The sequence below is a fragment of the Helicoverpa zea genome, chromosome 6 (genome assembly GCF_022581195.2).
Source record: "Helicoverpa zea isolate HzStark_Cry1AcR chromosome 6, ilHelZeax1.1, whole genome shotgun sequence".
Lineage (NCBI taxonomy): Eukaryota > Metazoa > Arthropoda > Insecta > Lepidoptera > Noctuidae > Helicoverpa > Helicoverpa zea.
The window spans coordinates 9,606,460-9,621,752 of record NC_061457.1 but is presented as its reverse complement, the minus strand read 5'-3'; the positions used below and the strand labels follow the sequence as shown (position 1 = coordinate 9,621,752).

Genomic DNA, 15,293 nt, shown 5'->3' with positions numbered 1-15,293 from the left:
AATAAAAAATACTGGTGGACGTTATTGTATTTTTCATATAATAATTTGAGTGTTTTCCTTATATTTTTTCGTTAAGTGTTAATGCGCTTACAAAACAAACACAGGTCCATTAAAAGTTATGAAACGATTATTATAGGAAGTATGAATGTTACATGGCACAGATTTAACTAAGTACATTAATATCTTGGTGTTATAGGCTAGGAAGTTTGTGGTTTGCATGTTCCTGGTTTCTTTAAGAGTTTATTGAAGTCTTTATTCGATATGTTGGTAAGCCGTTTTGGGGGCAACCGACTTAAAAAATTAGACTCTCAGTTTGACCTGTATGCGCCATCATCTCACGTTTGGCTGAACCGATTTCGAAGAGATTTTCATCATAGTATTTTTTGATGTAGGTGAAGTATGATATGATGTATATGACGGGCTATCAAGATACAATACCTGTGTGTTTTCCTTCTTGAGTTGCGTGAGAGCTGTCTCCGCGCGGTCCACTTGCAGTGATATCTTGGCCATCTCAGCTCGTTCTAGTTCTCGTTCGCGCATCAGTCGCTCTAGATGCTGTTGCTTCTCACGTAGAAGTTCCTATTATGGAAACACGATGTTATTGTATGTCCTTGAAGGTTGCATAAAAAAATAAAGCATTGAGAAGACTGTTTCTTAAAATAAAACTTAAGGAAAAACGATCTTGTTCGACTATACACCAATACCTACCTAAGTAGATTTAAAAATAACAAAACGCAACCTAATAGGTATGACTGGACCGCAAGATCCCTTAGTAACTCCTAGTACCTATTTAAATTGTTTACAATAACAGTTCTGCAAACTTAAACATTTATAAATAAATTAGTCGATGCTTCATAAAACACTTCTGGCGATGACAGGCTTGTGGTGACATTCTTCTTGCAAAACATCGGCTTCAATAGCTCGTAAACTGAAAATATACTATAAAACTTTGAGTTATTTGAAAATTATTGATTAATTGGGCCAATTCATATAACGATTTCGCGAGCTGTTGCGTTGTAAGCAAAATTCATTTTTAATGAAGATAGGTAGGTACTTACTTACTTAATTGATCAGTTTCTTAATGTTTTTTTTTTTTTTTGCGTTAAGCATTTGCGTCATGCGCACAATCTGCCGGACGAAGGTTTAAAGAGCAATGGAAGATTTTTTATTTATTTATTTATTGAGATATGTACAATTACCATAACAGAAGATGATAAGTTGTGGTCATATTCTCTGTTAGCTAGAATCCTGTGCACATGAACCCTTGCTTTGTAGGTGTTTTAAAGCAAGCTTTAAAAAAGAAGCTGTGTCAATCGATACCTACCCATCACAGCATGCATTTCTAATTCTGTTTCTGGTAACTTGCGTGTAGGAAAACCAGTTGTCATAAACCTTCCTACCTAAGAATGAGACTCATACCAATAAATAATTCATAGGATAGTCTGAGCACATTCCTACTTATAAAAAAAACCTAACATCTGCACCAGTTCTCCAGCTAAATCAATATTATGTCTGGCTAGGCGTGCCTTCATACTACAATACACAGACGTATCATTTTATCGCAAGGAATAAGGGAGCGTCCCCAACGTAGCAGGACAAAGCCTTCGGGGTGCAATATCTAATTTTCCGCCCTAATTTGTTGACTTAATAACCGTCTCATTTCAATTTCATCTTCCGCTTCCGAATCAGAAAGGAGATTTCTCTATTAATATCAATGCTTACTTAGTGCCCTATCTGTCCTTTACACTCGTATTGTGTTGAGATAAGACTGGAATGCATTCTACCTTTACCTAATTAGAGCTTAGTAATGATACCTACCTAGTTGACTATGAAACGTTTATATTTTCAGCCGTACACATTATCTTTATCTGTGACATTTGAGTGCTAACCTACACTTGAAAATTGATTACCTACGTAATGCTATAAACTACAACCGAAAGTATACTACTAGATATCGCGTGAAGATAGCGATAACTTATCAAGTCAATAAAAACAACACTATTTACTTAGTACTTAGATATTTATGATTCATTATAACATGGCTATGTAAAATAGATTTATTTTGTTAGTCTGTGTCTCTGGCAAAGCCATTATATATTTTTATGTGAACAAAACAAATTGCGGCCTTGACGACGGCACGTTTAATTAACACTTCAATACATGTGTATTGTCTCTTTATGATGAAAATATTTGCAAGCACATGAAGCAAATTGCGTCGCAAAATCCACCACATTTAACTTGGTGTGGCTTGCGGCTGTGTATTCTACTCGCCCAAGTTTTAAACAAGGGAGAAATACAGGAAAATAATGTCCCCCATCCTGCCGCTTTGTGACTCGTCAGCCTGCGGATTTCAAATCCTAAATGGCAAAACTTCGCGCCGTTACCTGCCGTATTTATTCTATAATTCCTTTAAAAAGTGTGAAATCCTCTCCAAACTTTGGTTATTTCATTTATCATAACCATTTGTTCCCAACGAGTAACACCCTCAAATGTCACACTGTTACTCGATGGGAACTTCTTATTAGGAAGGGGTAGGCAGAGGTGTAATATTACACCCACATCTCGCCATCTATATTTAAGTCCCACGTAATAAGGGGGGGGGAGGTACCTAAATACAATCAGCTTTATATAATATATCAGAGTAAATCATCACATTTTACAACAATTATCAGTTCTATTAGTTTCTATTTATAGGATCAACGAATACTAGACGAGACTGCTCATAGCCATGCTCCAGACTTTGCGAAGAACGAAATTGATGAATCAATCCATAAATTAAAGACTGAATTGTACAAACCGGACTTTCCTAACATTCCACAAAAATACAATTCCATGATAGGCAACCTTAAAGATGCCGGTATAAATATTGTATCCAACATACCATAATTTACTAGCGTTAAAAGTACACTGTATAGACAACGGAACAAAGAAGCTGGAGTTTCAAAGATGTTTTTTAAAAACGCTCTTGAAGTCGAAGTGCCACCAAGATATAATAACTTTTTGTTAGCAGACTACTCAAATAAAACTAATAATACACGAATAATAGTATTTTCCTCGGTGGAAGCAAGGCAAATTACATGTGAATCAAAAGAATTTTATGGCGATGGCACATTCAGAAGCTGCCCTTCTCCATTCGTGCAATTGTATACAATTCATGTAGATACTGGTAGTACAATAAACCACACAAATATAACCCCTGTGATATATGCTTTAATGACCAACAAAACAATGCAGAGCTACTTAATTCTGTTTCAAATGATTAAGTCGCAGTTGCCGGATTGGAATCCAACAAAATTTAAACTTGATTATGAAAAGGCTGCAATGAATGCCATTATCAAAGTCTTTCCAACAGTCATAATAAAAGGTTGTTATTATCATTACAACAAAGCCATTTTTAAAAAAGGAAAAAGCCTGAATATGACCTCACGAACGTCACAAGATTTGAAGGAGGTGCGAATAATTGAACTTAGTGCGATTCTTCCATTATTGCCCGAAAACGAGATAATTAATGGATGGGTTTACATAATTGCTAGATACGGAGATAGTGAAGGTACAGGCACAAAAAAATTCATTAACTACATGGAAAAACAGTGGCTCCGTGAGGAATATTTAAAAGTGTGGTACGTTTTTGGTGACGCCCATCGCACAACAAATGCACTCGAATCTTGGCATAATAAACTAAATAAGACCATTGGAACAAAACACCCGAATATTATGCATTTCTTGCACACAATTGAAGAAGATTCTTCTCAGAATACTGTCAGAAATGTTCTGAAACAACAAGGCAAACCGTCAAAAAGAAAACAGGGTAAAAAATCTATATCAAGAGACGAGTTTATTCAGGAAGTGCAGCTGGAATTAACACAAGGTCTTATTTCAGTTGGCCATGCTTTGGAGATTTTACGACACTAGAATTAAGAACTGATACTTATTGTAAAATGTGGTGATTTACTGTGATACATACATATAGGTACAAACATAAGGTTGATTATATTTAGAAAATTGTTCTTTAAAGTTCAAATTAACATTAGAATTAATAACTGTTAATTGTTGTAAAATGTGATGATTTACTGTGATACATGCATATAGGTACAAACATAAGGCTGATTATATTTAGAAAATTGTTCTTTAAAGTTTAAATTAACATTAGAATTAATAACTGTTAATTGTTGTAAAATGTGATGATTTACTGTGATACATGCATATAGGTACAAACATAAGGCTGATTATATTTAGAAAATTCTTCTTTAAAGGTTCAAATTAATATTAGAAATAAGGACTGTTAATTATTGTAAAATGTGATGATTTACTCTGTTATATTATATAAGGCCGATTGTGTTTAGATATTGTTACTATGACTAAAACATTAAAATGAGAATTACTAACAATATGACGAATGTTAACGTTTAACGTCCGTAATTAAGTAACTGTATTTACCAATGTTGTTATTTTGTTGATTTTAATAAAAATTTAAAAAACCGATTTAATTCTTATTTTCATTAAGTTCTGTAACAGTGTGTTCCCATCGAGTAACAGTGTGACTGGTTGGGATTTTTTTCTGAAGAAATTCCCATCGAGTAACAGTGTGACTGGTAGTGTGACCGGTTGGGAATTTTTTCAGAAAAAAATCCCATCGAGTAACAGTGTGACATTTGAGGGTGTTACTCGTTGGGAACAAATGATCATAACGGGGTTCGACTTAGGACTCTAATAGATTAGATATTTATTATTTAGTGCGTCGATTATTCTAGAATATTGTACTTAGTATAATTGCGTCAGTCCCTTCCCAAGGTCTGCGAGGTGTTAGGTATTCTCCAGAGGCAGTGGGTGACGGTGACGCTGATCTAGCATGACCTAACATCACGTAGGCAGCATGTAGTCGCGTCATGTCCACTCCTTGTCTAATATGTACTAATAACTGCAATTTATGACACCGTCATTTACTAAATTGGTATTTACAATATTTCTTCGCGTAGGCTTCTCTGGCTACTTAAATAGAAGTCGTGCTATATGTCTTAATTTGGCCACATCAAAAATAAAGAACGGCATACATACATGTCAAGTTTTACTCAAAATAATGAAGGAAAATGAGGCACGCTACGCCGACTTTACTGCTTCATACTTGAGAGAGCGAAGTGCCTGAGTCGGGACCACCCGCATGAGAGATATTTGTGTTATCGATTGCGGACATGCTTGGGACTGTCTGGAAACGGCTCCGCAATTTCCGAATGCGAACTGTTCACTTGAGCAGATACCATCTCCGTATAAAGGATGCAATATATGCGGGGCGGACTGGCTAAAGTGGCGTTTCGTTAATTTAGCATTCCTATGTTGATTCAACACTATGAATATGCATATCGTTGCTACCCATTAAGGACAGTGATGCAAGACTACGTAGGTAGGGTGTGTAATTAGGTACCTACCAACTTGACATTACAGTCACCCCAGAAATATTTATAGGTCCAGATATGATATTGTGCTTTGTGTATCAACTACAAGTTATAAATATAGAAGTCGCAGATGACCTTAATTTGAAACTCGAGGGGTCTCTAGGGGGACATTTGTTGTGCTAGGATGTGGAATGGTAGCCTTTAGACATGTAATATTAATGTGGTCTCGTACGTCATCTGGGAGTGCCTATGTGATATTGCATACTAAATATAAATTCCGTATGTACCTACGCGAATCGAAAAGATAAGACCTTTTAATATCACCCTTTTCCTAGAAGTGATTCATTTACTATTATAATAGCCTATAGTAAATAAACTAACGATATAGCTGTTTGTTTATGTTTTATACGAGTATATTTAACCAACTTCACTACGACTATGCATGTTTGCACTCTAGCTGTCTAGAGTAGTTTCTGAATAATAGTCTCACTAAAATAGATATTTGTTTTGGCTAAAGTTACTGGAACTAAAAGTAAATCATATCTCCGTTATGGCCTGAGACACAAAACTGAAGAAATGAGAAATAAAAATAGATCATAAAGCAACGGATATACCCGCAGCCTTGCAGAACAAGCATCAATAATCAGATAAATGCCAAACAAGATTTACAAAGAGAATACCCGCACTGGCACCCATATTTACATACAAAGATATTCTAATAGCCACACCTCCATCCATGCATATCATATGACTCGCCAGCTAATATGAAACAACTTGCTTTATTCAGCCACCTTAATTGGTGACGCGATTAGAAATACGTGGCCGTTGACTATTGGGGGAAACGAAGTTTTATTAAAAGAGCCTTTTTAATATTCTCGAATTTTCTTTACAAGATCAAGGTTAATCCATCATTTTTATTTTTTGATAAAGGTAGATACATTGTTATTACAGTTACTTACGTTTAATCATCATTTTACTTATCGTCCTCGTCCCTAGATAGGGCTCTTGCCAATTGATTCTAAGAAAACTTTATGGCAAAACTGTTATGATTAAACTGACTATCGTGAAGATAACAAACTTAATCGCGAATTTCTAGGAGTAATTGATAAGATCTTTGGAATGTGAAGACCAAATAAACTAGCGATTATAACACGTACGTGCACATTATAAGGCAATTAGAAAAGGTTTCACTTTTACGATTGCAGGCGTAGCAATAAAAACAAGAGTAAACAATAAAAATAAGCCATCAATCGTTATAATTTACGAGTGTTGGTCCCGCAACTCGACTGGAGTTATGTCGAGCGGGCGCCATGAAAATCACGTATCGGCCGTGAATATCAAATGACTTTACACAATAGCCCAGTCAAGGGCAGACTGGGGCAGTTTAGGCACCGAGGCAGTCACAACACCGCCGAGTTACAAGTTGTTTCATATTTCTAGCAAACCATCTGGGAACTCCCCCGAGCATGCCTCACGCAAGCCATAGGCAATAGTACAGCGTTAAAGATGCAATAAAACAACAATTAAATAACTCTTCATTATTTATTATCACCAAAAACAAGGGATAGTGAAGGTAGGAGAATAATACACAGTGAAAGTAGTACATTTTATTAAAACTATGTTTATTAATCACTATTCGTTCTCACAAAAATTACGTTTTACAAGGTTATTAATATTAAGAAACTAGTCTTATTTTTGTTACGTTAATCCTAGCAGAGATTTTTAATTACTAGTTATAACAACAATATATTAAATAAAAGAGAAAACCTATCTTAGTAGCAATGGAATGCTTGTGTTCAAATGAGTCTTTATATTTATGAATATCATCATTACTTACAGGCACTGGTCAGTATTTAAAACTAAGAAAGATGTAAACAATAAAATGCATCTAAAACATAAATGAAACTTATTCATGATTTTTCATTCAAATAAATATTCAATAAAATAAACCAAAAAGTATCACAGCTTTGCTATTATGAAAAAGATTTATATTTTGATATCTACGTACCTAATGTACAATGCGTGTATCTTGTATTGCGAGTATTTGCAAGCAATTTGCTGGTGTATAGTCGGAACATGATCATCATAAAAATAAGTGAGTTTTGTACTTAGAAGTGCGCTATAATTGACAAATATTGTCTCTTACGAATAACTACAGTGACCCTGTTGGGCAACAGGACGGCTTGGGACACTAACATCATTAATTGTTAAGAGTTTAGTTTGTAAGTATACAAAATCAATGTCAAAAACACAAAATAAATTACTATTACGTACATTCGTTGTCGTTTTCATTAGTATGAAAGAAACAATCTTAAATTAAGCTGCTCAATAGTTTGAACGTTAAAACAAAGGAAGCCCCGTTTCGCCGTCGGCGCGGCTGTTGCACACTGACTCCGCACGTGTGCTGAACTTCAGAACACGGCTAAGGACGGCTGTGGCCTTTAGTCGTTAGTAGTGAGTTCTGACGTTTAGCACACGTGCGGCGCGCGCGCAGGCAGCCTACCGCGCGGCGATGGTGGGGTACTGTACCTGGAGCGCGTTCTTCGCGGATACCGGGGTGGAGGAAGCTCGCGGACCACCAACTCGCTGCCGCCGTGCCGTTAGTGACAGTGCGAATGCGCAACAAACATGAGGGAAAACAACACGCGTTAACGCACTCAACTCAGCACTGCATGGTGTATGTCGCTGTACTGACACATAGACCACTCATCTCATAGACAATTCGGACAATCAGCGACAGCTTCCCAGTAAATATTACGATTAATTCAATAACAGAATGAGAGCTAGACCCCGTTTGTCCCACTTGACTATAATCAGCATGAATGACATCTGCCAGTACAGCTGAAACCTTAACTATTGTATAAGTGTGTTTGGTTTTCCTGATACACCATGGAGTGACACAAACAATACGATAGATGGTGTGTGAACACACCAACTGTCGTATCAGCAAATTATAAAAAGCTCTAAAAACTAAAACTAATGAAGTAATGATAGAGATATGCCACTAATGAGCGCTAGTATAGGTATAAATCATGTATCGTATATAGGGGTATCATATAGTATAGTATAGTATACCTTAATTAGTTTTTTTAGGATACGTAGAAATAAGTTTCTACCGAATAAAGTGTACCAAACTACTAGGATAGGTATATGAAATGCATAGGTTGCATATTAAGAAATATGATTCTTTGGATACATAAGTCTTTGAAAATGTTTTATTGGAGCTTCGAGTGATCAAACTCTTTGTAGACTCCATGCCTTCTTAAAATAAAAGGCACCATGAAATGGATTAATGAGCACATTACGCAAAACAATTGTTAATTCACACAACACATAGCTATGTCGTATAGTACAGTCCTAAAGGGGGTCTTAAAAATAATATCACAGTCAGAAAACATATTTTTAGATAGTACGATATGACTATTGCAGTCTTTAGAAATTATATTATGGAACTAAACACGGGCAAACTACAAGCCGAATGAGATGGGTGAATCACTAAGTCCAAACAAGTTTTCGATTCACTATTATTAAGATTAAAAATAAACGATATAGGAAACTATAGAGTCAGATGAGAGACTCATAAAAACTTAAGTACGATAGTGAATCGAAAATGAAATAAAAACAAAACAGTAAAAATTATATTAACACAAGGGCCAAACCAAGGAGTGCCAGCTACAGACCATAAATAAACTCAAACCAATTGACATGCAAAAATAAGCAATTTCTAGATGAATAGATACCATCACTGTTGCGTGTCATTGCGACGAGTACATGCGTCAGTACTGTATGTCTATTCACAAGTAGTTGTTTGAAATAATAACTCGTACTTGAAACTCTGAACAGAGAGCCTCGTCCCCTTAGTGACGGTGACGTCCACTATACGTTGCATAACAGTGCAATTTATTCTATTAACTTACTTATTGCATGTCATGCAACGCTTACAGATTGGCTCTTCGGAAGCCAACATGATAGGCCTTGGGGCCACGTTATTTTCAATTTTCTCTCCAAAGATCAAAATCCAAACAAAAATAACCTACTGAAAGGACAAACAAAATTAACAAGCCAAAAACTTGATTTTGCCTCAGTTGATGAAATTATGATTTCTGATAATGTAATTCAAATGTACACCACATAAGGGTATGTGAATTGAAAGGGTGACACGCAAGAGAAATGGTAGCTTTTCCCAAAGCCTGAAAAGTGTGTGCGCGGCGGCGGCATCTCCACGAATATGTCGGAACTTGTAGCTGAGGCGACCCCGCGGCTGGCCCGAGTCACGGCGGCCGGCCGACCCCCCCACCGCACCACCTCTCCGCCCCCGCCCCGCGCACTCCGCGACACTGACCCGCTGGCGCTGCTGCCGCTCGACACGCTGCGCCGGGACCGCTCGGAACGAGTGTCAAAGCTCAGCACACTCTCCGAGCATCGCCAAGACTTTGGCAGCGTCTCGCTAGCCCAACGTCGAGGGTTTAGCTCCTTACTTTTATCATTTGATCTAAATACTATATCGTAATATACTCGCGGCTTTGGCAAAGCGATAATGGCGCAGCGGTCATTTTCAACGTGCTTGACGAGCAGCGTCTTGTCGAGCAGACTTGGTGCGCTGCGGTGCGGCCTTGCGCGGGCCGGGGGCGGCGGTGATCGCGGCGAACGAGGTTCAGCCGATCGCGCGCGGGGCTAGCCTACCTGAGCGCCCAGCGACGTCACTCCGAGCCTCACCCCCACGCGGGAAGACGCGATAGACGTGCCCAATGACGTCAGCGATTCCCGGGAGTTGGAGCGCCTCAATGGTGTTGCGCGTCCATTGCTGTGGATGGCGCAGGCACCAGGCTTGCGGTTTGAGGGCGATCTTGAGACTTTCGATACCGGGGCAAACAAGCCGAAACGAGGTGAGCATTCGAAATACCTGAAAGAGGATTTACATAGACATATGATTCGGATTTAAATCACAGCAGTGATAAACTTTTGTATGAAAACTATACCTCTTTCCATCGACTGAGCCATCATTTTTTCCAAGAGGATCGTCGAGTTCTACACCCGCCCAGACACCAGTAGCGAAATCGGTAACACCAACATAGCGCAAAGTGCCAGCTTTGCTGCCTCGGCTGCTAGACACGATGACACGGTCGCCCACACGGACGTCACCGTTGGTCGTGGTCGATATAGATGCGTCTGTTAGGATGAATTGTAAATTAGATTTAGAGAATTCGAGGTCCGATTGATATTTAGAAATACTTAGAAGATCAGGAGCTAAAACTTACTCATCTTGCTGCTAACGATGCTGCGTATGCTACCGTTTGGTGAGAGTGCACGTCTTTGCCTGGTGCCGGACGGAGGGCGTTCGAAGACGCTGCCTGCGTCGGATATCGGAGATGCATCGTGAGGTGCGTGTGTAATAAGGGGCACGCGAGTCAAGCGAGTTAGTCGAGAGAATACTCCACGCTTTTCTGGACACTGGAAATAACGGACTCCAGCTACTGATCCGTCGTTTTTGCCTGTAAGAGTAATCAGTTATTAGATAATCGTTTAACACAAATAAATATTTTAAAGTAGCATTATGGTGATAGCCTTACCAATAGGTTCGTCAAGCACGATGCCTGCCCAGTCACCGGGAGCAAACTGTGTTTCGCCGATGTATGCAATCTGGCCAGGTTTGGTACCGCCAACCCAAACTCGTTCGCCAATTATGAAGCTGTCAGTATCCTCTGTTAATATAACACTATGATCTGAAATATTAAATAAAATATTAATATGTATGCATGGGTACTTTTATTTTTCCTGTAAATCCAATAAATCTTCGTCTGGCGGGAAAAAAGTATTTCTAGAAAGAATAATCTTTAAATGAAAGTTTACGCTTAACGGGGATTGAAATAATATCATTTGAATATGCATGGCCCTCGTCACAATTGCGAACACACGTACTGCATATGAACTGAATATGTACCGTTGAATGCAAGTGCACGGCCACCGAGGTGACTCGCTAACTCGTTTGCATATCTTACATCAACGTAGCGGACTTTCATTTCGTTTGAAACTGAACAAACTGCAGTTGACTTGAGGACATCCACTACGCGCTGTAATAGAAATCCAAGAACAAAAAGCTCATGCTTTCAAACCATCCTAAATCTGCGCAAACACCACGCAAGCACATCAAATCAAAATATTCGGACATCTAAAGAGCATGTGATGGGTGCGTTCTATGGTGCATGAATTTATTGTCTAGGTGAAAATTAAAATACTAAGCCAAGATTCTTCCACGACAATACCGTGAGATATGATGTGTCGTAACATTATAAACTGTTTGAGAATTGTAACTTTGATTAAATGAGAGATACGGCTATGGGAATGTCACGTATTGTCGTGGAGGAGTAACGTTGGCCGGAGATGCCGTGCTAGTTACCTGACGACCTGCGAAGGCCGGCCTCGCTGAGGCGGCGCGGGTGCTTCTCCCACAGCGCGTCCATGGAGGTGACACTGAACGTGCTGCTGGCTGCGATACACACAAGCGACACACACATACACATTAGCCTCCAACTATTACTAGACGAGTGCTCCTAACTTACACGTTCACTGTTTCGTAACATTTCCTCTCATTATGACAATTTTGACATTTAGATATTACTTAATAAATAGATTACATGCATCTGAGTGCACACGAGATACGGTTTATAACAGATATTATGTTTCTGTTCTGAGTACTGTTTCTACTTCTTATGAAATTTTCAAGTGCTCTACTTCAGTAGTCAGCCTCAAGTTAATAAATTAACGTCTGAATAAGTTTTGCGGTGTCAATTACATAATTTTATGCAATGATACCTAGTAGTATTTAAAACTAATGAATTTCAATGAATGAGCCGTTGTTATTTCTGAATAACCAATGTTAAGTAAGATTATTCTTGTTAAGTAATTAATTGTTGTTTCTTTGTCCACGAAGTGTGAGACTCGATTCGCAGTAGAAAAAAGCTAAACAAAAGATAGGAATTATGAATCGATTGTAAAACAATGTCACTAATTGATCGTAGGCGAGCGCCCCTACTTGTTGGCACGCAATCGATACAATGCGATTGAAACGCGAGGTATTTCATACGCGGAAACTGACATTGTTAATAGCTGATTAACCAGAGTCCCGACGTGCTATGGATGCGTCGCAAACGGCGCTACCTTCATTAATTCATTAGTAACTGACCAATATTAGCTTTCTTCTTCCTCAATATTAATATTTTTAATTGTCATCGACATGCAGAGCCGGATCCAATTTAACTCGTGATTTAAATTCGGGCTAGAAATAATTGAAATGTTACGCTGTTACGGAATTACGTTTTCTAATGGTTATGTAGTGTCAAACCAATTCAATCTACTTCTAGTTAACGTTCTGGCTATCTTCTACTACTGCAGCATCGACGATTTCTAACTTTCAAAATACCCATCACCGGTCACGTGTTACTACGGCACATTATTTACAGAGCATGCCTCCACCAGAACTATTAGTCTACCGGTATTAGTTATGAACAACTTACTAGATGCCTTGCGGTGTGATCGTGGTCTCTCCGGCAGACTGCTAGAAACTTCGTCTTCCTCGGCTTCAATTAAATCTGCCCATATTCGTGGAGACAGAACAGTGATCAATATGAACAAGTGACATTTAAAACTATGTACAGTTAGATAATGAAAGATGATGATATCGTGTATTGTGCGTGCCTGAAGTTCATACATGGGAAGCATGGACCATGCACGCTTACTGTGTTCTCATGCAATCACAAATATAAGATCGGTACAATTTTCATAATTGTAGTAACCTTGGACATGCTGGAACTCACCTGATAAATGTTTTCTCGAAGAGTCGTCGCTAAGCTTCCTCAGCGTGTCCGAGGAACTGCCGTCTATGACAACAAAAAACAAAGACACATAAAGCAAAAAATAAAAACATGCCGACAAAAAATACATAGATGATGTAGAATTATGTTGAGACAGATGGACTAGAATTTGTTTACATGAGTAATGAGTATGTACATTGCACTTGATATGATGACGATGAAGAAAATGACGATATTTGAAGAAATAAGTAGAGATGGTATGCGATATTTAGGCAGAGTTTAATAAAACCATATAGTTTAGGAGCGTGTGAAACACCCACTAACCATAAACACAAGGCACAACTGGTATCTACGTCCACACATTTGAGTAGGCTCACAAATTGTGGTGGGTGATAATGTTATAACTTCCAAGTTGTTTACTCAAGAAAATTGATTAGTGTTTCGATTTGTTATGCTCAATTAGTTATTTGCTATTCATAGGACAGTTAAAATGAAGAATTGGACACTTCAATGAGTTGTTTAAATAGTTTGACTGGTTCAAATGTAGCCTAAGTGGCGGCGGAGTTTGAGTGGATTTTCCAATATTACGTTATGTTGGATCGATGGCGATGTTGTCACACACTTAATTTGCACTGATTGAGACACGCTGAGACACGTGTGAAGCCGGCCGACTGGTAGTAGCGTATGTCCGGCACTGATCGTCCGAAGCCTGATTAATCATCAGCCACAATTGCGCAGCGGGGCGGCCTTGCGGACGCGCGTGGGCTAAACATCATAACCGAATGGTGTGACAAGTAGCTCATCTTCTCGCACTACAAGAGGAAGTATATTACCTACGCTTAGAAAGTGAACCTGGCAGGGACTTGCTAATGAAGTAAACAAACTCGACGTGTTTCAAATCTATTCCGTACCTTAACATCTTTTGCTCAGACCGACCACACGCACGTCCACCCTTGCTAAAATAATCTTTATAAAAATAAATGGTCAATTAAAAAACTGCTACGGTAAATTGATAAGTAAAATGTCGTGTACACTGTAATTTCCAGCAATTTGCGACCAATTACGATTTAATCAATAACAGTGATCAATCAAACCACATGTTATAATTAAAATATGCATAAAATGCAATCATCACGCACCCGTTCCGTACACCCGAAGCTTTTCCGCGTAGGTTTATAATGCAATAGATTGGAGTATTATACATGCGATCACATCACCAGTTATGACACTAATTTTCTTACTATAGCTATGATAAAGCATAGTGTCCTGATGAATGGATATGAAACTTGTTCCAGACAAATTATATCTAGAGCATAGTGCACTGCAGACGGTAATAAATTATGAAGCCTTTAATAGGCTGCGACGAGGGGTTCCTTTGATTATATTCGCAGTTGCACATTTTCCCATTATTACTGAGAACCGATCGCTATAAATATAGCCTAGTACAACTACATACATTTAGCGGGTTTTTCTTGATGGCAAATGGCAAAACAATTTATTGCGCTGTAAACTGTATACAATAACAATAAAAACAAGTGATTTATCATTCGTGACCTTCGAAAGGACGCCGCTTAACCGCTTTTGTGGCCTGAGGACTCATGAACGTGGTCATCGCGATAACACAATATAAAAAAATTGTCGTAATTGTTAAAAACGTGGCAGCATTTCCATATCATCGGCGTTTATGCGGAAACATTATATTTAACTATTTGTCCATATTTCGTGGTCACATTAAATTTAATTGACGGCATTAACATAACAGAAGGATTTTTTTCATGTTTGTCGGACAAATGACGAACTTCTTTTGTCATGCAAAGAGTCACATTTGTCATTACTATTGAATACATTCCATACTTCGACAATGAGCCTGTGATTCAAGTGGCGAGGACATCAGTTCTGAAGTAGGTAAAAACACTTGGATAAAACTGCCAAATTAATGTTCATGCAATATACAGAAAGAGATAACCTTTCGATAGCATTTTTTTAAAACAAGCATATTATTCATATCACAATGGTATCGTGGCAGGTGTTATTATGTGACAAACTTTGATCCCACGCTAATGTTCGTGTTCTCTAGCCGTAGTTCATTGCG

The 15,293-nt window shown here is 38.3% G+C and overlaps 1 protein-coding gene across 18 annotated transcripts in view; it reads right to left on the bottom strand.

Moving 5' to 3' along the window:
• LOC124631257 (CAP-Gly domain-containing linker protein 1) overlaps positions 1–15,293 on the bottom strand; it is a 43,352-nt gene that overhangs the window by 6,002 nt on the left and 22,057 nt on the right. For 6 of the 18 annotated variants that reach the window (XM_047165541.1, XM_047165536.1, XM_047165537.1 and 3 more), the window contains 9 exons: positions 13,205–13,267; positions 12,905–12,979; positions 11,788–11,877; positions 10,961–11,113; positions 10,649–10,882; positions 10,370–10,559; positions 10,074–10,293; positions 7,920–7,976; positions 439–579 (listed from right to left, as the gene is read on the bottom strand). In XM_047165541.1, coding sequence (XP_047021497.1) covers positions 439–579; positions 7,920–7,976; positions 10,074–10,293; positions 10,370–10,559; positions 10,649–10,882; positions 10,961–11,113; positions 11,788–11,877; positions 12,905–12,979; positions 13,205–13,267 — 1,223 coding nt within the window. Of the gene's footprint in view, positions 1–438; positions 580–7,919; positions 7,977–10,073; positions 10,294–10,369; positions 10,560–10,648; positions 10,883–10,960; positions 11,114–11,787; positions 11,878–12,904; positions 12,980–13,204; positions 13,268–13,525; positions 13,703–13,789; positions 13,912–15,293 lie in introns of those variants that run through there. The other 12 variants (XM_047165543.1, XM_047165548.1, XM_047165546.1 and 9 more) reach the window with 10 other exon arrangements.